This window comes from Saccopteryx bilineata, chromosome 9, assembly GCF_036850765.1.
Source record: "Saccopteryx bilineata isolate mSacBil1 chromosome 9, mSacBil1_pri_phased_curated, whole genome shotgun sequence".
Classification (NCBI taxonomy): domain Eukaryota; kingdom Metazoa; phylum Chordata; class Mammalia; order Chiroptera; family Emballonuridae; genus Saccopteryx; species Saccopteryx bilineata.
Genome location: NC_089498.1, coordinates 22,866,836 through 22,887,351, shown reverse-complemented (window position 1 = coordinate 22,887,351; position 20,516 = coordinate 22,866,836). Strand labels below are relative to the sequence as shown.

Below are 20,516 nucleotides of genomic sequence, written 5' to 3'. Positions count from 1 at the left end.
GTCTCTAACAAGAAACTTGTATCTGGAATACATGAAGAACTAGTACACTTCAACAATAAAAAGACAAATAACACAATTTAAAAATGGGCAGAGGATGTAAATAGACATTTCTCCAAAGAAGATATACAAATGGCTAACATGCACATGAAAAGATGCTCAAAATCCTTAATCATTACAGAAATGCAAGTCAAAACTACAATAAGATACCCAGTAGGGTGGCTGACATAAAAAAGACAAATAAATGTTTGGCAGCTCCTCAGGCTAAACACAGAGTCACAGCATGACCCAGCGATTCCACTTCAAATGGCTGCGTAGACCTCGTGGGCTCAGTGTTAGGAAAAAGAAGAGGCCCAAAGGATAAGACATTGTTTTTCATTTTGTTAGGTGTTATGAGTGTGTTAGGCGTATTGTAGAGGGAGGGAGGGAGGAAAGGAAGGAAGGAGAAGAAAAGTCCCTATCTGTTAATGACGTACCTTACTAAAGTATTTATGGATGAGTTCATAATGGTATCTTAGATTTGCTTTAAGATGCATCAGAAAAAAAGTAGAAGAAAAAAAACAAATTAGCAAAATTTTTGGAACTGAATTATGAATACATTAAAATTCATTAAACTACTCTCTCTACTTTTACATATGTTTACAAGTTTCATATTAAAAAAAATTTTTTTTTTCTTAAAATAGTCCCAAGTTAATGATAACTCCCAGGCTCACCCAGGGGCACATGTAGTGGGGAAGTGTAGTCAGAAATGCTGTGTTTTTGTCCCAAGGTGAAGGTAGGAGGGTCATAAGCAAGAAGACCAGACCCCCTGGGTACATTCCTTCATTTAGTCCTCCCGTCACAGCTCTGTGAGGTTAATGGCACCTTAACCAAGTGACTGATTTTAGTATCACCTGTCATGGGACTGACTGGTGTTGTATGCCTCCTTGTGGAATGTATGGGGAAGAACACAACATCGCTGCTGAAAATGTTTAACCAGAATCTAACCACGAGGCTGCAGTCAGATGCTGAACTTGGGACATTCCAAGGGACAACAAGCCTGAACTCTTCAAAACTGTCACTATCATGAAAGGCAAAAAAAAAATTTTAATCAAGTATACTGCTTACATTACAGAAGAATAAAGAGATATGACATCTAGATGCCATGGGTGAACTTTGATTAGAACTAGAGTCAAAAAAGAAAGGTTGGCCTGACCAGGCAGTAGTGTAGTGGATAGAGCGTTGGACTGGGATGTGGAGGACCCAGGTTCGAGACCCCAAGGTCTCCAGCTTGAGCACAGGCTCATCTGGTTTGAGCAAAAAGCTCACCAGCTTGGACCCAAGGTTACTGGCTCAAGCAAGGGGTTACTCGGTCTGCTGAAGGCCCACGGTCAAGGCACATATGAGAAAGCAATCAATGAACTAAGGTGTTGCAACGAAAAACTGATGATTGATGCTTCTCATCTCTTCGTTCCTGTCTGTCTGTCCCTGTCTATCCCTCTCTCTGACTCTCTGTCTCTTGGAAAAAAAAAAAAAAAAAAGGAAAGGAAAGAAAGGCTGGAAAAAGCCACCATGGGGACAGTTAGGAACTTTGAAAATGGACAGTGTGCTAGATATTTTTGAAAAAATATTAAATGTATTGGGTGTGACTAAAAAAAAGCCTTATGAAGCAAGTGGTAACCCTTCTGTGGAGACCAGGAAACTGAGGTTCAGAGAGATAGAGAGTCTTGTCCAAGAATCCACAGCTGGCAAATGGTGCTGCCTAAACAGGCCCGTATCGCCCTGCCTCCAGAGCCTGAGTTCTGGGCCAGTGGATGCTTCCTCCCCTGTAGCAGCCACAGGAAATAAAAGATAGGACCGTGGTCTACAGTGTATCCAAGGGAATGACAGTGGCTAAAGATGGTCAAGAGATACCATTCCCTGTTGTCATGGCACCAGCAGTCATTCATTTATTCAAAATTAAGTGTTGGGTGACTATGATAAGCAAAAACAGGCACTCCTATAAAGGACTCAGGTCCTTTATAGCCTAGTGAAGGAGACAGATATTAATCAAATGTTGGAACCCTGAAAGGAATACATAGTAACCAAAGGTAAGAGCAATGACAAAAAGAAACCTAACCAAAATGGAGGATTAGAAGACTTCCAAGTTTTGCTTTGAAGAATGAATTAAGTTAATGATACAGAGGCAAAAGTACGAGAAAAAAGCCCATGGCAAAAATATATTTGTGTGTGTGTGTGTGTGTGTGTGTGTGTGTGTGTGTGTCAGAGACAGAGAGAGTCAGAGATAGGGACAGATAAACAGGAAGGGCGAGAGATGAGAAACATCAACTCTTTGTTGCGGTTCCTTAGTTGTTCATTGATTGCTTTCTCATATGTGCCTTGACCAGAGGGCTACAGCAGACCAAGTGACCCCTTGCTCGAGCCAGCGACCTTGGGGTCTCAAACCTGAGTCCTCCACATCCCAGTCCGACACTCTATCCACTGCGCCACTGCCTGATCAGGCTCAATATTTTTAAAAATTATTGATTGATTTTAGAGAAAGAGAGGAAGAGAAAGAGAGAGAGGGGGGAAAACACATCGATTTGTGTCGCTCCATTTATTTATGCATTCATTGGTTGATTTTTTTTTTTTTAAAGAGTCAGAGAGAGGGATAGACAGGGACAGAGAGATTAGAAGCATCAATCATCAGTTTTTCATTGCGATACCTTAATTGTTCATTGATTGCTTTCTCCTATGTGCCTTGACTGTGGGGCTACAGCAGATCGAGTAACCCCTTGCTCAAGCCAGCGACCTTGGGACCTTGGGTCCAAGCTGGTGAGCTTTTGCTCAAACCAGATGAGCCCACGCTCAAGCTGGTGACCTCAGGGTGTCGAACCTGGATCTTCCGCATCCCAGTCCAAAGCTCTATCCACTGCGCCACCGCCTGGTCAGGCTTATTGGTTGATTTTTGTATGTGCCCTGACCGGGGATCAAACCTGCAACCTTTGCATACTGGGACGATGCTCTGAACAATTCAACTACCTGGCCAGGGCCCTTGCACATCTATGAAAGTAAACTTTCTAAATGCCTTTTCTCTGAGTCTTCCTTCCACACTAGTAATATTTCAGTTAATCTTAATATCTCCTTATAATTTACTTACCAAGAAGATAAAAAGTAATGGCAATACATTAGTCTCTATATTTTCTCATTCATTCATTCATCAACTGTGGCGTGAGTGCCTATTATGTGCCAGAGGCTGTTCTGGTCACTGAGCACATAAAAGAAAATAAAACAGACAAAAAAATTCTTGCCCTCATAAAACGTACATTTTTGCGGCTTATTTTTTTCCAGTTTTATTGATATATTTGACATAAAGGACTCTATTAATTTAAGCTGTGCAGCATACTGATTTATGTATTTATATTGTGAAATAATTAACACAATAAGCTTAGTTAATGTCCATTATCTCATACAGATTGCCCCTCCCCCAAAAAAAAAGAAAAGAAAGAGAGCTCTTTTTGTCCTTGAGATGGTCATGTTTTGTCATTCACTGTTATTATGGTATATCACAAAGACTGATTTTTCATACACTAAAAAAGTTCTTGCATTTCCGGAATAAATCCCACTTAGTCATGGTGTATAATCCTTTTCAATGTGCTGTTGAATTTGAATTGATAGTACCATGCTCAACTTCTCTATATTTTTCAATTTTAGTATATGTGCTGCCCAAGCAAAAGCTTCCAGGGGCTTTATTATTTTTTTTAACAAGGCATAATGTAATTTGCATTTTACCATACATTATGAATTTAAGTTATCAACGAGTAAGCGTCTCAAGGAGCAAGAATTATTTTCCATGCTCGAAACATCACCAAAAGTTAACACACACTTGCTACTTCTGATTGTTTTCTTTGCAGAACTGGCATCCCCTCCTAAGTGGCACACCGCAACCGAATGTCAGAGAGCACCTGCTTCTTTGGAAGGTGCTGTGCAACAATTTGACCCATAGGAGCATCCAGACTTACAGGAGCCATGAGACTGTATGAAATTTGTTTGTAAATACACCCAAATTGTTTAAAATAAATACTAGTATGAACAAGCTGTACTGGGAATTCAGTTCTTCTCCAACAGACTCCATAATTCAACCTTTCTAGAGACTTTACAATGTAACCTCTGGTGCATAGTAATGAGCGAGTGTGGGGAGTACAGTGTGGCTTCTACCGGCTGAGAGAGATCTGAACTCGGGACCATGAAGGCCACAATTCTTTGGGGAAATAATTCCAGGGATCATACGTTTTGGAACCTTACAACCGCTACTGGGGAGGAATTTCTGGTTATGTTTCACAAATCACAGGACTTGTCAGGCCTGGCTCAGAGCTGGGAAGAAGTTAACAGATTTACAAATACCTAGGGATGGTCTGTCGACCTCCTGGAAGCCTCCAGCTGGTGAGGGCCAAGCAAGGACGCAGAGGAAGAGAATCACACTCAACAGGGCGCGGGTCAAGGGGAGAGGCTGAAGAAAGAAACAAAACTCAAGCTCATTACTGACAGAAGTAAAAGTGGGCGCTTGTTTAATGGGACTGACCCTCACCTTCCTCTCAGGTTCTGCGCCTGCACCCCGACGGACGCCTCGTTGCCTCCCCATAACGCATGCGCCCTGAGCAGCGCCGGCGCAGCCGTGGGTTTTCAGTCTCTTCCTTTCCCCCAAAGGCTGCTGCGGGCACAATGGGATGCTGTGTTGCATCACGTGTGTGATAGTTACCGAGTATGCGGTGATGCTCCGGTATGAAAAGAAAGGTTAATTCACACCAGAAAGCCCTTGTTTCCAACCTTTTTTTTATGTATTCTTTATTTCAATCTGGGACGATCAGACGTCGGTATTTCTGTTGTTACCGTCTCCATTATCTGTGAAGCATCTCAGGAGTTCTCAGAAATTTTAAGCTTGTTTGGAAGCAGCTCTTCAATAGAACACTGAATTATAAGGTTGAATACTAGATACTGAAGAAAGTAAAGAAAAAAGGAAAAATACCTCCCCACACACGTTTACATATACATATATATATGCACAGAATAATATATTATTCTCGAAGAGCCCTGGCTGGTTGGTTCAGTGGTAGAGCATTGGCCAGGTGTGTGGAAGTCATGCGTTCGATTCTGGACAGGGCACACAGGAGAAGGGAACATCTGCTTCTCCACCCTTCCCCCTTCCCCTTCTCGCACTCCCTCTCTCTCTTCCCTTCCTGCAGCCACGGCTTGACTGAGTTAATTGATTTCAGCGCACTGGCCCCAAGCGCTGAGGACAACTTCTTAGAGCCTCCACCACAGGTGCTAAAAATAGCTCAGTTGTGAGCATGGCCCTAGATGAGCAGAGCATTGGCCCCAGACGGGGTTGCCATGTGGATTCCAATTGGGGCACATGTGGGTGTCTGTTTTTCTATCTCCTCTCTGCTCACATAAATAAAATAAAAATAAAAAAAGAATGATCTCAAAGAATGAACCAGCAACTGCTAACTGATTACCTCAGGGGACAGGATACTGGGTGGCTGAAGGACTCGCCTAGGACCTGAAGACTTTTTATCGGGGTGGGGAGAGTACATTGCTCGAAGTTTGTTCCATGTGCATGTATTAGTTTAAATGTTTGACTTCACCAAAACTTAGACACCAAGGAAATTTGAAAATTTAAGAAGCCTGAGTAGGCCCTGGACGGTTGGCTCAGCGGTAGAGCGTCGGCCTGGCGTGCGGGGGACCTGGGTTCGATTCCCGGCCAGGGCACATAGGAGAAGCGCCCATTTGCTTCTCCCCCCCTCCCCCCTCCTTCCTCTCTGTCTCTCTCTTCCCCTCCCGCAGCCAAGGCTCCATTGGAGCAAAGATGGTCCGGGCGCTGGGGATGGCTCCTTGGCCTCTGCCCCAGGCGCTAGAGTGGCTCTGGTCATGGCAGAGCGACGCCCCGGAGGGGCAGAGCATCGCCTCCTGGTGGGCAGAGCGTCGCCCCTGGTGGGCGTGCCAGGTGGATCCCGGTCGGGCGCATGCGGGAGTCTGACTGACTGTCTCTCCCCGTTTCCAGCTTCAGAAAAGTAAAAAAAATAAAAAAAATTTAAAAAAAAGAAGTCTGAGTAGAATTCAGTAATGCTTGATGGAATATGTACCTGTGAAGAAAAAAATATCATGTGTAAACCACTGTGGATGAAAAAGGGGCCACATACGTACTAAACCTGATAAGCTCAGGAAGGCCTGCATGGCTGTCTTACAATCTCAGAGACCTAAAGTAACCACACAGGATGGTCTGAAATTGTTTGGTGGGTAGTTAGTTGTGTCCTGGGCTGCTATCTTTACTGAAGAAGGTGTCCTTAGCTGAGCCTGCGTTGTCTTTTTTGTGTCTTGCGGGTCCTGGATTTTATTCACTGTTAAAGTCCCCACACATCTACTATAACGTACCTTGGGAATGTTAGGGTAATTTCCTCCCCCCTCGCAACCCCTCAGTGCACAATCACACCAGAGCAGAGACCACAAATCCTCTCATTGTTATTATCGTGTTAGTTGTTGACTGTTAATTATATCCACCTATATAAAAGAAATGTGTCTATTTCTTTTACTTTTTATCCAGTCCTAGAGATTTCCATACTTTGCTGTCTCCTACCTCCCTCGTCTGTTAAGGAATTTCATGTAACCCCCTTACACCTCCTCCTTTGATTGTAATGTATAAAATAAGGCGCCAGACTGCCATTCTCTGCGGCATTTTCTCAATTCATTGAGATTTTGCTTCCCAGCAATTATAGTCAGTTTGGCTCAAATAAACTAATAAAAATTCGTATAAATCTGGACGTTTTTTACATCGACACCACCAAGTCTTCCTGTTTATTTCTGGACAGAGATCTTTGTGGGTTGGGGAGATGGTGGGGTACAGGAAAAAGAGGAGCCAGGCATTTTCAGAAAATTATCAGCAGTAGCACCATACAGGAAATAAAACTTTATCATCTCAATCATTGTATGTTCCTCTTGGATTTGCTGAAGAAAATTGAAAGGTAAATTTTAGTGTGAGCTCACCAACAGGAACATCGGATGTTTATTTTTGTAAAGGAAATTAATTGGATGTGACTGGCAGCATTGAGACCTGAAGTTTCGCTTTCACACAAGAAAAACTTCCCTTAGTGAGGAATCTCCAGACTGATTATGGTATATTTCTGCCCCAATCTTGCAAGATAACTTCAACTTCAGACTCTCTCCTCCAAAGGAAATGGTGAGGAAAAAATTAGACCAGTGTTTAATTTTTTTAAAAACAATTAGCCTAAGAGGAATTGCTGAAGAAAAGCTAAAAGACCCTGGATACCTCTCATTCCCTGGATCTACCAAACCAATTCACCTTTGTTCCCCAGTGAGAGGTTACTGGGGCTAGACAAGTGTAGGAATTTGGAACAAAGATTGGGGATCCCAAAAGTTGTAAAGGGTGAAGTCTAAGGCCAGAAGTTAACCATGTTGCTTCTTAGTTTGCCTTAGTTTGTAAATAAGAAGCCAGAAGTTGATCTTCCAAATAAAATATTTTAGAAATAGTGTTTCTTAAGTAACTCCATATTTCAGTATGTGTACAAAGAAATAAATGAAACCTAGGCATCAATCAGACTGAGCGATGAGCAGCACCTGGGGATAGAAATTTCCCACAGAAGAGAAAAAACACAGCACAGGAGAGTATAGTTAGTAAATTTTATTTTTTTTTTTAAAAAAGAAAAACAATAATTTATGCTTTTGGCAAAATAAAGGATCTTGTCAATATAAATGTTTCTTAGAAAACATATGAAAAGGTAATATAATATATATATCAATAAATCAATATTAACATTACAAGCAAAGTAATAGTGATTCTATAACAATAATAAGTGAAAATATCTGTGGCCCTTATAGAGCAGTGTTTCGGGAAGGTCCTATGATTCCTCCTTTTTTTAAGTACATATGTGTCTTCATTTTAAGAAAGCCTGATACACACATATCTAAATTTAGAAAGTCAATTAAAGGATATTTATTTTCACTACAAAATGATTCTTTACAAATAAAAAAAAATGAAAGTGTTTCTGTAAGGGATATTTTAAATTAGCAAAGTTTCCTAATGCTTTTAAAATATAAACAAATTCATGTGTCCCCAACTTCTTTCATTATAACTCTATTGCATAAAGTTACACCTAAAGTTAGGCAGTAACAGAGATGGGGTTCAGAACTGACCAGAGAGAGTATGTTTTTATAGTATGAGGAAATGGTTGGGAGCCCAAGTTCTCTCAATCTTTAGTTTCTCTCATCTTGAACTCTTAATTTTCTTGTCTCTACTGCTGTCTGATAAATTTTGCTCACCTGGTGCTCTCAGAAAAAAAAGGAGGAAGTCATCATGGAAGGGGGACAAATCAATGGATTAATCACTCCAGCAGAGCAGAGGAAGAGAAGAATCTGGGATTCAGAGTGTGTAGATGGATACAGGTGGGGTAGAGCAGGGGCAATTCTGAACCTTTGATGTGTTTTTACGGCCCCTCTTCCAGTGGGGGCATCTGACGTCCTGAGGAGCAGCAGGGCCCTGTCCAGCTCTTCCTGGATGGCACATGCTCAGAAGCACAGATTTGGGCCTATTTGTCACACTCCTCCTGGCTCCCTTCAGCACAATGGTAGTGCTGCTCACAAAACTCCTGGATCCGGCTACAGGCCTCCAGCATCATCACTTCAGGGACTGTGATTACCACTCGGAAGAAATTCCGGTACTCAAAGCACTGCAAAAATAAGAGCCCATTAGCCTGACCTGTGGTGGCGCAGTGGACAGAGCATTGAACTGAAATGCTGAGGTCTCCAGTTCGAAACCCCAGGCTTGCCAGGATGGGGTACAAACGAGAAGCAACTACTTTGAATTGATGCTTCCCGCTCCTCTCCACCACCCCTTTCCTCTCTCTAAAATCAATAAATAAAAATATTTAAAAAATAATAACATGAGCCCATTATTTTCAGAGCAATTGAATCTGGCGCCAGACCACCATAAAGTGGCCAGGACCCTCAGCAGCAAGAAGCAGCGATGCCCATTACTCGGCGCAATCAAGTCACTCAGTTCCCATCATTGAGACACTAAGTCAGTAACGGAGTTCATTTATCTTAAAAAAAGATTTGTGGGCCCTGGCCGGTTGGCTCAGTGGTAGAACGTCGGCCTGGCGTGTGGAAGTCTTGGGTTCGATTCCCGGCCAGGGCACACAGGAGAAGCGCCTATCTGCTTCTCCACCCCTCCCCCTCTCCTTCCTCTCTCTCTCTTCCCCTCCCGCAGCTGAGGCTCCATTGGAGCAAAGATGGCCCAGGTGCTGGGGATAGTTCCTTGGCCTCTGCCCCAGGCGCTGGAGTGGCTCTGGTCGCAACAGAGCGACGCCCCGGAGAGGCAGAGCATCGCCCCCTGGTGGGCACAGCTTCGCCCCTGGGGGGCGTGCCGGGTGGATCCCGGTCGGGCGCATGTGGGAGTCTGACTGTCTCTCCCCGTTTCTAGCTTCAGAAAAATACAAAAAAAAAAAAATTTGTGGGACAAGCTTGATTTTCCCTCGCCTAGAATGTCCCACCATGCCTTTTCTTCCCAGTATGGATGGAATAATGATAGAGAGAAACAAATTTTAAATAGAGACAAGGAGACACATCAGTTTGAATCTGATCAAATGAGAATACACTTCGCTAGGGGAGGCACAGTCAGGCTACAGACCTGCTCAGGGAGAGTTCCTGAGGCTTTAGAAACTGTTGAGAATGTCCTGAGAAGAGATTCAAGCACTCACCGTTCCTGGGAGGCACTGGACAGACTGTTCAGCAATTAACCGCTCCGTGAACTCCACGTCATTCTCAAATTCTGGGAAATTTTCCATCTCAATTCCAACCTATACCAATAACGGGGAAAGACAAACTTATCAGGAGGAGGGAAAACAGGCCAACGCCCAATGCTAGAAAAGTAAGGTAGGGACTGCTCTAAAAAATACCTTGGAACTTTACAACTGATAACTAATTTGATAAGTAAGTTCTAGCACTTATGAGCTCATGGAATTTTTCATGGTGAAGAGAGAATATATTTATATCAATATTTTAGTTTATTGAAGGGTTCCTTCTTATATGCTGATAAGTGAAAACTGGAAATAGAATGCCAGTATTTCTCAAAAAAGGCACTATTAGCCTCAAGGGCCAGAGAATTCTTGATTTCATGGAACTATCTTGCCCACTGCAAAATACTTAGCAGGGCTGGACCCCTAATTAATGCCAACAGCACGCTCAAGTCATTCTAAAAACAAATAACATTCCTATACATTCCCAAACACCCCTCGGGAACCAGTATAGCTTCCAGCTGAGAACTACGATGGTTTAGAAAGCCTCTTATTTATATCTTATTTCATCCCTGTATGTACATATAAAATGAGTATATTAAGGAATTAATTCATTTAAAGAAGGATTTATTTTATTTTATTTTATTTTAACCCTGAGCTTAGGTCCTGTCAGTGGAATAACTCAGGACAACATAATTCCTAAACTGACTGGCTCAGGAGCCTCCTAGGTAGCTCTTTGTGAAGCCTGCAGACTGGCTTCTTCCCTTTGCCTTTGCCAGGAATGACTGCCACCCACATTCTTACCATGAGGTACATGGCCCCAGAAGGGCGGACTGGCCGGAGTCCAGGGATGGCAGCTAGTGCCCCATAGCACAGATCAGCACTGGACTATAAGAGGAGGCAAATTAAAAAAAAAAAAGTCATTAATGGCCCTGGCCGGTTGGCTCAGCGGTAGAGCGTCAGTCTGGCGTGCGGGGGACCCGGGTTCAATTCCCGGCCAGGGCACATAGGAGAAGCGCCCATTTGCTTCTCCACGCCCTTCCCCTTCCTCTCTGTCTCTCTCTTCCCCTCCCGCAGCCAAGGTTCCATTGGAGCAAAGATGGCCCGGGCGCTGGGGATGGCTCCTTGGCCTCTGCCCCAGGCGCTAGAGTGGCTCTGGTCGTGGCAGAGCGACGCCCCAGAGGGGCAGAGCATCGCCCCCTGGTGGGCAGAGCGTTGCCCCTGGTGGGCGTGCGGGGTGGATCCCGGTCGGGCCCATGCGGGAATCTGTCTGACTGTCTCTCCCCGTTTCCAGCTTTAGAAAAGTACAAAAAAAAAAAAAAAAAAGGAGAGCCCTCACCAGAAGCAAGGAACCTGTTCGTCCTACTGGTATAAGGAGTCAACAAGAAAAAAGCCTGCCACATGAAGCTTTCTGCTAGGAGCACAGTGAATTGCCAGAAGTCAGAAATTAATGGGTGGATACCCTCACTGAAGCCACCTACTGATCTGGAAGCACCATCATGGAACACACTGCTCCATAAATAAGGACCCATTATTCCTAATTCCACTGGTGGCATCCCCTGGCTCCCAAAGTGAAAGGCCACAGGCTGCCCTTACCTTGAGAAAGCTCATAGTCTTTTGGTAGAACTCTTGAGGGGTGCGGTACAGGATGCTTTTCAAAGCTCCCTGAACAACGGTGCAGGGTCCCAGGATCCGCTGACTCAGCTTCACCAGTCCATCCCGGATCTATAAGGCCCCCAGCAAACACATTATTTAGCCTTTCTTAAATATCCCGGCTCTGGGAACTCTGGTTCTGACCACTCTTTCTATTAGTTTTTATATTTCTGGAGAATGGTGCTTAGTGTCATTCTTTGATCAGACCACAGGTGTTTGTAGCCCTGCTCTGCTACATACCAGCTGTGTGACTCTGGAAAAATTATACAACTTCTCTGTGCCTCATTTTTCTCATCTGTAAAATGGAGCTAATACTAATAATGGCCTCATACAGTTGTTGGGAGGATTAAAATATAGGCAGTCTCCTATATTTAAATATAGGCAGTCCCCCAGGTTATAAACAAGATAAGTTCTGCAGGTTTGAAAATGTTTAAGTATTTATACACATAGAAAGGTAAAGATAAATACTGTGTGAAGAAAACATCTGTTGAAGTTGCATTTAATAGGTAAATATACCTATTCCAACTTATTTACAAATTCAACTTAAGAACAAACCTGCAGAACCTATCTTGTTCGTAATCTGGGACTGCCTGAAACTTATATAAAATACTGGCACATTGTACACCTGTAAACAATATGAGGTGTATTACTGCTATTGATCCCTTTTATGTGGTCCAAAAATTGGAGGCAGATGGAACTTCTTCACAGAACCACGTACAGAAAAACTGATTGAAGAAGAAGTAGTACCATCTTTATCTAGCATCTTTCCAGGTACCCAGAACTACAGGACCAGGAAGAAAGAGGGAAAAAACCCCAAAACACCCACCTCGTCCTCCTAGCCACTGTGCATGCAAAGTAAATATATATCCCAGATTAGACATACCACACTGCTCTCACCTCATTGCCAAAAATGTCTCCTTGGTCATGGATGAGGATCCAGCCCAACCTCCAGCCAGGAACCAGCCAGCGCTTGGCCAGCCCTCCACAGGACAGGATGGGGACATTGCTGCTGAGGGTGGCCAGAGGCACAAATTTGGAATCGGAAAACACCTGAGGAAGAGAAGAACTCATTGTCATTGTCTTCTTGCTTACTCTCCTCCAAATCCCATGCCTCCTACCCTTTTTCTGATATCACTAGGGGCAGGGCCTCAAATATGGGGGCTCATCCCTAAGCTGAAGCATGATTGGGATCCCAAGAGGCTTCAAAGGGGAGTATCCAAAGACATTTAACCTGGTGTCTGGTCTGGATTAAAGGAAGCCTAAAATGAGAAAACTGACCCTTGCCCTATAATATAGACCACCCCTTGAAGCCAGTTCTAGAGAATGAATGACTGCTGGAGTTATAGATTTAAAATAGAGTATAAGGCCCTGGCCAGTTGGCTCAGTGGCAGAGTGTCGGCCTGCCGTGTGGATGTCCTGGATTCGATTTCCAGTCAAAGTACATAGAAGAAGTGCCCTTCTGCTTCTCCACCTTGCCCCCTGTATCCACCCCCTCTCCCCCTTCTGCAGCCATGGCTCGATTGGAGCAGGTTGGCCTCAGGCGCTGAGGATGCCTCTGCCTCCAGTGCTAAGAAGAGCTTGGTTGCTGAGCAATGGAGCAATGCCCTAGATGGGCAGAGCATTGCCCCCTAGTGGGCTTGCCAGGTGGATCTCAGTCAGGACACATGTGGGAGTCTGTCTCTGCCTCCCCTCCTCTCACTGAATAAAAAAAATACATATATATATATACATATATATATATGTGTGTATATATATATATAGTATGAGTCTATAATCACTTATCTGAAATTCCTGGGCCCAAATATGTTGCAAAATTATTTGGATTTTCAAAGAATGCGTTGCATATATTATGTAACACTCCCAGAGTACTCTGGGATTGCACTCCTCATCCAGCATATTCAAGTTTCTGCCCCTTCCCCTCCACTCTTCTACAGATCCATAAGTGAGAAAAATAGAAATCTACAAATATCTTAAGATCAGCCAAGTCAGGCTTTGCCAACAAATAAATTCCAAAAGTCTTTGGATTTTTGTAGATTTCTGGATTTCAGACAGCTGACTGAGGAGTTGCAGATCAATATATTTGTGAAGAACACAAAAATACTGATTTGCAGTACTGCAATAATTAGGAGTGGCTTCTGATTACTTAGATGCCACCTCTCAAGGTCCCAGTACATAACTTGGAATTGAGATTATTGTCATGAGCTATCCTGCCCGGGACTCACCATGTCTCTATAGATCTCATCAGCTAAGATGGGGACATAGTGCCTTGCAGCCACTGAAAAGAAAAGAAACATGTAGAAGTCACTGTTAGTGTGAATGGTCTTTGCTCTGATGATTTACCTAGGCTTATCATACTTTGCATTTCACACTTTGTGTTTTGTCTTATTAAAAACTCTTACAAGATATGAAGTCTAAATTAGCCATTTAATTAAGTGGCTATTTCAGACTCTTTCTTCCACAGGATGGGAGTGGTGAAGTGGTATTTCCTCTTTTTCTACTTCTTCTGGGCAAGTCCTGCCATCCCAATGGCACACTGCTCACTGGAGACACCAGGGGAGCTCCCCCACCCCAGCTTGGAACTTTGTGATGGAGTCATTTCTCAGTCCAAGCCGCGCAGGGGTCGTCAAACTTTTTATAAAAACCGCCCACTTTTGCAGTGCTGGTAGACCTGGTCCCTACCGACCACTAGTGGGCGTTCCAGCTTTCATGATGGGCCAATCGTGGTGCTGTTTGGTTGCACGGTAGGGACCAGGTTGACCAGCACTGCAAAAGTGGGAGGTTTTTATAAAAAGTTTGACGACCCCTGGAAGGATTCCAACCTCATCTGGTCCCCTGTCAAGTGAAGTTTGCTAGACTCACCGGCCAGAATCTTCTGGAGATGACTTTTATTGAACACTGACCCACAGGGGTTTGATGGATTATTGATGATGAGACAAGCTGTCTTTTCATCAATCAGAGATTCCAATTGTTTCAGGTCAATTTCCCAAGACTTCTCTGGCTGGGGAGGAAGAAAGAGTGAGACTAAGATGATTCTGAATAACTTAGGGGGGAATACTCATTTCAGTCAATGGTGTAATGTAAATAATAAAATGTGTCTGTCTGTGGTCTCAACCACCCACTTTCATATTTTTCTCTGCTAAGATAAAGCTCACATATTTTTATGAAGTAGTAATCGAGTACTTGTGTCTAAAATTAAAAAGTCATTTACCAATAAATTGTAGAGTTTGATTTCAATCCCGAAAGATTCAGCCAAAGTCCTATAGAGAGAGAAACCGGGTCTGGGCACTAGGATGTTCTGCCCTGGATTGGCCAGCACAGATAAACAAAGTTCAATAGCCTGACTGCAGCCACTTGTCAGAATGACATCCTGTGAAGGAAAGAAGAAGTAAGTAAATAAATAAATAAAAGGTTCATTTTGTTAGAAGTTCCAACAACAACAGAAGAAAAAGAGATTGTCAGGTGGGTAAGCAGGGAACAAAAATAAACTTTATTTTTACAAGTTCTAAGTAAAGTAGTAGGGACTGCACTAAGCCAAAAATGAAAGAAATTAAAATGCTTATATATGCCCATAGCTAAAGGTTGTTGAAAATGTTGGCCACTTCAAAGAAATAAACATATCACTTAAAAAAGGATATGCCAGCTGTAACTCAGCCAGCTTCCATGAGAGATCATTATGACCTGGGAGGTTTTTTTGCCTGGTTATTTATTTACTTTTGACCAGAGACTAGAGGGCCCAGCTCTTCTCTGATACAGATGAAGGGCACCTTGTATGTTAGAAATGTCGACCCCACACAGTAAACAGTAGAGGCGAGGGTGGCGTTTAAACTTGGCACTGCCATCAATTCAATGTCACAGTACCTCAGTCTTCCTATATGCGTGACCTTAAAGTGAATGAGGGAAACTACAAATGTTTTTAAAGCTCCTATTGATAAAATTAAAATTTTTTATTATTTGGTATTTATGAATGATTTGTTTTCAATGATCTTTTGCAGAGAATCAAATAGAGGATGATCTCGGAGTCCTTTACGCCTCCTTGCGACAGACACCACCACATAAGCTGGATGCAACCTCATTATCACATTGTAACGACCTTAACTAGAATCACTGATTAGTATCCTCAGTATAGAAGAAGTCCTCCCACTGTTCAAGTGAAACTACCCTCAGTTTTTGTTCCCCTTGAAACCCTTGTACCTTGTGAAACAGGAACAACAAAAAGGACATACTTTGCCCCTTGTTGCTTCAGAGCCAGTACCCTGTCTAAGGCTCACCTTAGCTTCCAGGGGTGCCTCGGGACAGCTGTAGTACGAGGCGATCTGTTCCCGGCTAGATAGGAAACCTGAAAGAAAGGAAGGAGCAGAAGGAAGAAGCTGGAGGTTTTCCTCCCAGAACTGACAGCTGTACTATAGAGACAGAGAGCTTTGGGCTTCCTTTCGTTCCTGCTCAGAGTGCATACTATTCATTTTAGCTCTCAGCTGCTGTAGAGAAAGAAAATGAACCCTATATTTGAAAAAATTGTTTTAAAGCACACATATATAAATAATAACAAAAAAAGGGCTCCCCAAATGATACAACATTCTGCATCATCTTGGTGACTATGATTATGTGTTTATTCTCCATAAAATACAGGATTTAGATTATTCCCAAATCCCTCCCAGGGCCTCTATATTTTGAAAACTTGTAATCAAAGAGTGTGATACATTGGTTCCATTTTAAGCTTTTCATATTCTATCCTTATTAGTGTTTTTGTACAATTAAAAAATAATACTTTTCTCATATTATTTCTAATTGTCGGCTTTGCAAACTTGAAATATAGACAGTTTCATGCAAATGATCATGTTTTGCAAAATTGCTATTCAAAAGATTGTCTTTAGTTAGGAAGGCCAGAGGCAATATTTTATGTTTGTTAAGTTAATAGGTAGAGATGGGTCTATAAATCAGCATTTCTTTAATTACTAATAAGAAAGAGAATTTTCCAAGATATACTGTATATTATGATTTGTGTATTCTTTGGCCTGAGCATTCATATCCTTTTAATATTTAAGAGATTTAATAATTTAGATATATTTTGAATTTTAAATTTTTAAAATTTAAATAATTTAATTTTTAAAAAATATTTAAATAGATTTAAATAATTTAAAAATATTTTGCTTTCCCACATTGAATCAATTCTCTAATGCTTTGGTTATAAAACTCATTATAAACATTTTTATGACCTAACATGGTCTTATTTCGTTTTGACTTTTGTTGTATGAAACTTTATAAAATGTAAATAATCAACCTAAAAATTATGGCCCTGAAACCTCTTTGCAGTGTTCTCAAAATTCCATTTTAGCATGAAATTGAATTTTTATTCTGCCTTAAGAATATGTCTCTGTGGGCACGGATACACAGGAGAAAAACGTGCAACACTGAAACAAAGTCAAGGAATCACATATTTTGCCTGACCAGGAGGTGGCGCATCGGACTGGGACGCGGAGGACACAGGATGGATGCCCTGAGGTTGCCAGTTTGAGCGTGGGTTCATCTGGTTTGAGCAAGGCTCGCCAGCTTGAGCCCAAGGTTGCTGGCTTAAGCAAGGGGTCACTTGGTCTGCTGTAGCCCACGGGTCAAGGCACATATGAGAAAGCAATCAATGAACAACTAAGGTACTGCAACGAAGAACTGATGCTTCAAATCTTTCTCCCTTCCTGTCTGCCTGTCCCTATCTGTCCCTCTCTCTGACTCTGTCTCTGGTCTCTGTCACACACACAAAAAAGGAATCACTTATTTTACCAAAATATTTAGAGTAGAAATGTTTCATAGCTGGAGAGTTACACCTAAATGAGAATGATTTCTTTCTGTCAGAAACAACCTTCTATACTTCAGTAGGGTAGTCTCTTCTTTGTTGTTGTTTATTTCTCTTTAATAGGAAACAATTATAATTTCATTGGGAGTGTGATCAGGACCATAATTAAAGTAAACATTGAATACATAGAGAAGGAGAAGTAGAGCCAAGCAGCTATTTTTTTTTTTTTTTTTTCATTTTTCTGAAGCTAGAAACAGGGAGAGACAGTCAGACAGACTCCCGCATGCGCCCGACTGGGATCCACCCGGCACGCCCACCAGGGGCGACGCTCTGCCCATCCTGGGCGTCGCCATGTTGCGACCAGAGCCACTCTAGTGCCTGGGGCAGAGGCCACAGAGCCATCCCCAGCGCCCGGGCCATCTTTGCTCCAATGCAGCCTTGGCTGCGGGAGGGGAAGAGAGAGACAGAGAGGGAAAGCGCGGCGGAGGGGTGGAGAAGCAAATGGGCGCTTCTCCTGTGTGCCCTGGCTGGGAATCAAACCCCGGTCCTCCACACGCTAGGCCGACGCTCTACCGCTGAGCCAACCGGCCAGGGCCCCAAGCAGCTATTTAGATAGGCACTAAGTACATTAACTTAGGACCTGGCAGGCTCACTAAACAAGCAGCTGCAGCCAAATTCAAGACCTTCATTTGAGAATTAGCAATGACAGGATAGGAACATTATTTGACAATTAAATATGTGATGGGAGCCTAGAGGAGAGATGTCAGTAGGCCAAAGAAAGCCAGGAAAGACAATGGACCTTGAAGTTTGTGTTTAAGCATCCCAAGACTTGGCCCTGGCTGGTTGGCTCAGTGGTAGAGTGTTGGCCTGGCGTGCAGGAATCCCAGGTTCGGTTCCTGGACAGGGCACACAGGAGAAGCGCCCATCTGCTTCTCCACCCCTCCCCCTCTCCTTCCTCTCTGTCACTCTCTTCCCCTCCCGCAGCCAAGGCTCCATTGGAGCAAAGTTGGCCGGGGCGCTGAAGATGGCTCTGTGGCCTCTGCCTCAGGCGCTAGAATGGCTCTGGTTGCAACAGAGCGACACCCCAGATGGGCAGAGCATCGCCCCCTGGTGGGCGTGCCGGGTGGATCCCAGTTGGGCGCATGCGGGAGTCTGTCTGACTACCTCCTCGTTTCCAACTTCGGAAAAATGCAAAAAAAAAAAAAAAAAAAAAAAGAATCCCAAGACTCCTTTACCCAAATCCAGATGGCCATATTGCCTTAGCCTCTCCTTAGCAACTATGCATCAGGAAAACAAGAAGAATTGCTAGAAATTTATTCCTATTGAAAGAGTTCTGAAGATCTAGAAGCCACCAGTTAGAGTCTCAGGAGAAGCTTACCAGTGGAGGGGGCATAGCCATTGCATTTCCCCGAGTCCAGGGCATCTTTCATGGCTTGGATGATTTCTGGGTCTGTAGGCAGGTTTCCAAACACAGTAGGGTCCCCTATTCATGGGAGGAAACAAGAAAAGCCACCAAGAGGTTACTCTTTCATACCCACTGCTCAGACTCTCTCTCCACTCCTATCTTCTCCCATCAGCCCACAAGGATGGGGGTGAGGCAAACAATGACCACTCCTCAGTCGAGTGTCCCCAACTCACCAATTGACAGAGTAATCATGGTTTTGTCTGGGTTTGGCTTCAACTTCATGCTGTCTACAATGGCCCGGATGGGATTGAAAGTATTGCGGGCCATGTCGGAGGGCTTCACAGACCATCTCTTCCTGCCTTTCCCTTTTCCTGACATGGAGCTCTTCCCGCTGAGGCTGACGTGCACATCCAGAACAGAGGGGAGGCTGCTGTTGCCATTCGTCTGAATCACGTATGAGTCCATCACTAGCAAAGTCTGTGGGGGGAAAAACGAGGTTCCCATAATACTAAGAACAGAGCACCATCTTGGGCGGCTATATTTGGACCTAAACATAGGGGTAATTTCATTAGACATCTCTTTCCAAACGTTTTTCTTTCTTTTGCTGATTTCTCATGAAAAACAGCTTTGTTATGAATGAGGGCAGTTTAAAGACATTTTGCTGAGATGAAAAATAAAGAAAGAGCCCATTTTATAATGTTAGCAGAGAGCATTCTGCTGAATATTTATTTATGGAGAGATTCGCTCTGTGCAACCCTAATGCTCATAAAAGTTTAACCATGCTCTCAGTGAAACTGAGGGGGAATGACAAGAGAACTCTTAAACAATCAAAGAACCTATGTTCTCTTTCCTATGCAGTCTTCCTAACACTTCAACAGACTGTATCTTGCCTTCTGCAAACAAGAACCAGGATGAATCATTCCACATTGTTAGACATTACCAATGTTAATATTTTCATTGGTAAAATTAAAGTGCTATCCTAATAAGCACCTTTCTGCCCTGTGTAAAGAGAAGTCAATACACCACAAAGAGAAAAGCATTACCCCCCCCCTCCCCCCAGTAACCACTACCAACTTGGCTGATGCTTGAAATTTTACCTTTCAAGTAGAGGAGAAGCAGGCAGCCTCCAAGTTGCCAAAGCAGAAAGCTGTCTTAACTCTTCTTTGACAAGTGCCAATGAACTCAGATGCAATTCCTGACTCCTGAAATAGTCTCCACAAATGGGCGTTGGGCCCGAAACCTTTGTGCTATTGGTTGGGTTGAGAACTGGGCAGCCAATCCTCTTCTTTCCTCCCCTTTCCACGTTTTGTTGTGTCTCACCTATAACCCTATTCCCACCTCTATCGACCAAATCAGGAATTTGTCCTCATCAAACACCTGAAATTCTCTCTGTCAACTTGTTCCAAACACTTTGTGAGATAGATGTTAAGGACTGTCAGAGGGGTAGTTGTCATTACAATTGGTAATTTTTTTAAAGATTTTTATTGATTCATTTTTTAGAGAGGAGAGACAAAGAAAGAGAAAGAAAGGAGTAGGGAGGAGCAGAAAGCATCAACTCCCATATGTGCCTTGACCAGGCAAGAGCCGGGTTTCGAACCAGTGACAACAGCATTCCAGGTTGACACTTTTATCAACTGCACCACCACAGGTCAGGCCGACAACTGGTAATTTTTATTAAAATTTTTTTTGTTACAGCCTGACCAGGCAGTGGTGCAGTGGATAGAGCGTCGAACTGGGACACGGAGGACCCAGGTTCAAAACCCTGAGGTCACTGGCTTGAGCACAGGCTCATCTGGTTTGAACAAGGATCAGCAAATTGAGCCCAAAGTTGCTGGCTTGAGCAAAGGGTCACTTGGTCTGCTGGAACCCCCCGGTCAAGGCACATATGAGAAAGCAAGCAATGAACAACTAA

The 20,516-nt window shown here is 43.3% G+C and overlaps 1 protein-coding gene across 1 annotated transcript; it reads right to left on the bottom strand.

Moving 5' to 3' along the window:
* Positions 1-7,636: 7,636 nt before the first annotated feature.
* Positions 7,637-19,859, bottom strand: TAT (tyrosine aminotransferase). Its single transcript, XM_066242352.1, has 12 exons — positions 19,702-19,859; positions 18,838-19,081; positions 18,578-18,682; positions 15,683-15,750; positions 14,623-14,781; positions 14,274-14,412; positions 13,637-13,689; positions 12,312-12,464; positions 11,358-11,486; positions 10,566-10,649; positions 9,726-9,824; positions 7,637-8,696 (listed from the first exon to the last, which is right to left on the bottom strand). Exons 2-12 carry the CDS (start codon positions 19,067-19,069, stop codon positions 8,556-8,558), a joined length of 1,362 nt encoding a protein of 453 aa, XP_066098449.1. The 5' UTR covers positions 19,070-19,081; positions 19,702-19,859; the 3' UTR covers positions 7,637-8,555.
* Between the last annotated feature and the right edge of the window lie 657 nt (positions 19,860-20,516).

Coding starts and splice junctions, on each gene's coding strand:
- TAT (XM_066242352.1), bottom strand. CDS start 19,069: ATGGACTCATACGTGATTCAGACGAATGGCAACAGCAGCCTCCCCTCT. Junction 14,782..15,682: donor AGGCACCCCTGGAAGCTAAG/GTGAGCCTTAGA, acceptor TTTCCTTCACAG/GATGTCATTCTGACAAGTGG. Junction 14,413..14,622: donor TCAAACTCTACAATTTATTG/GTAAATGACTTT, acceptor CTTCCTCCCCAG/CCAGAGAAGTCTTGGGAAAT.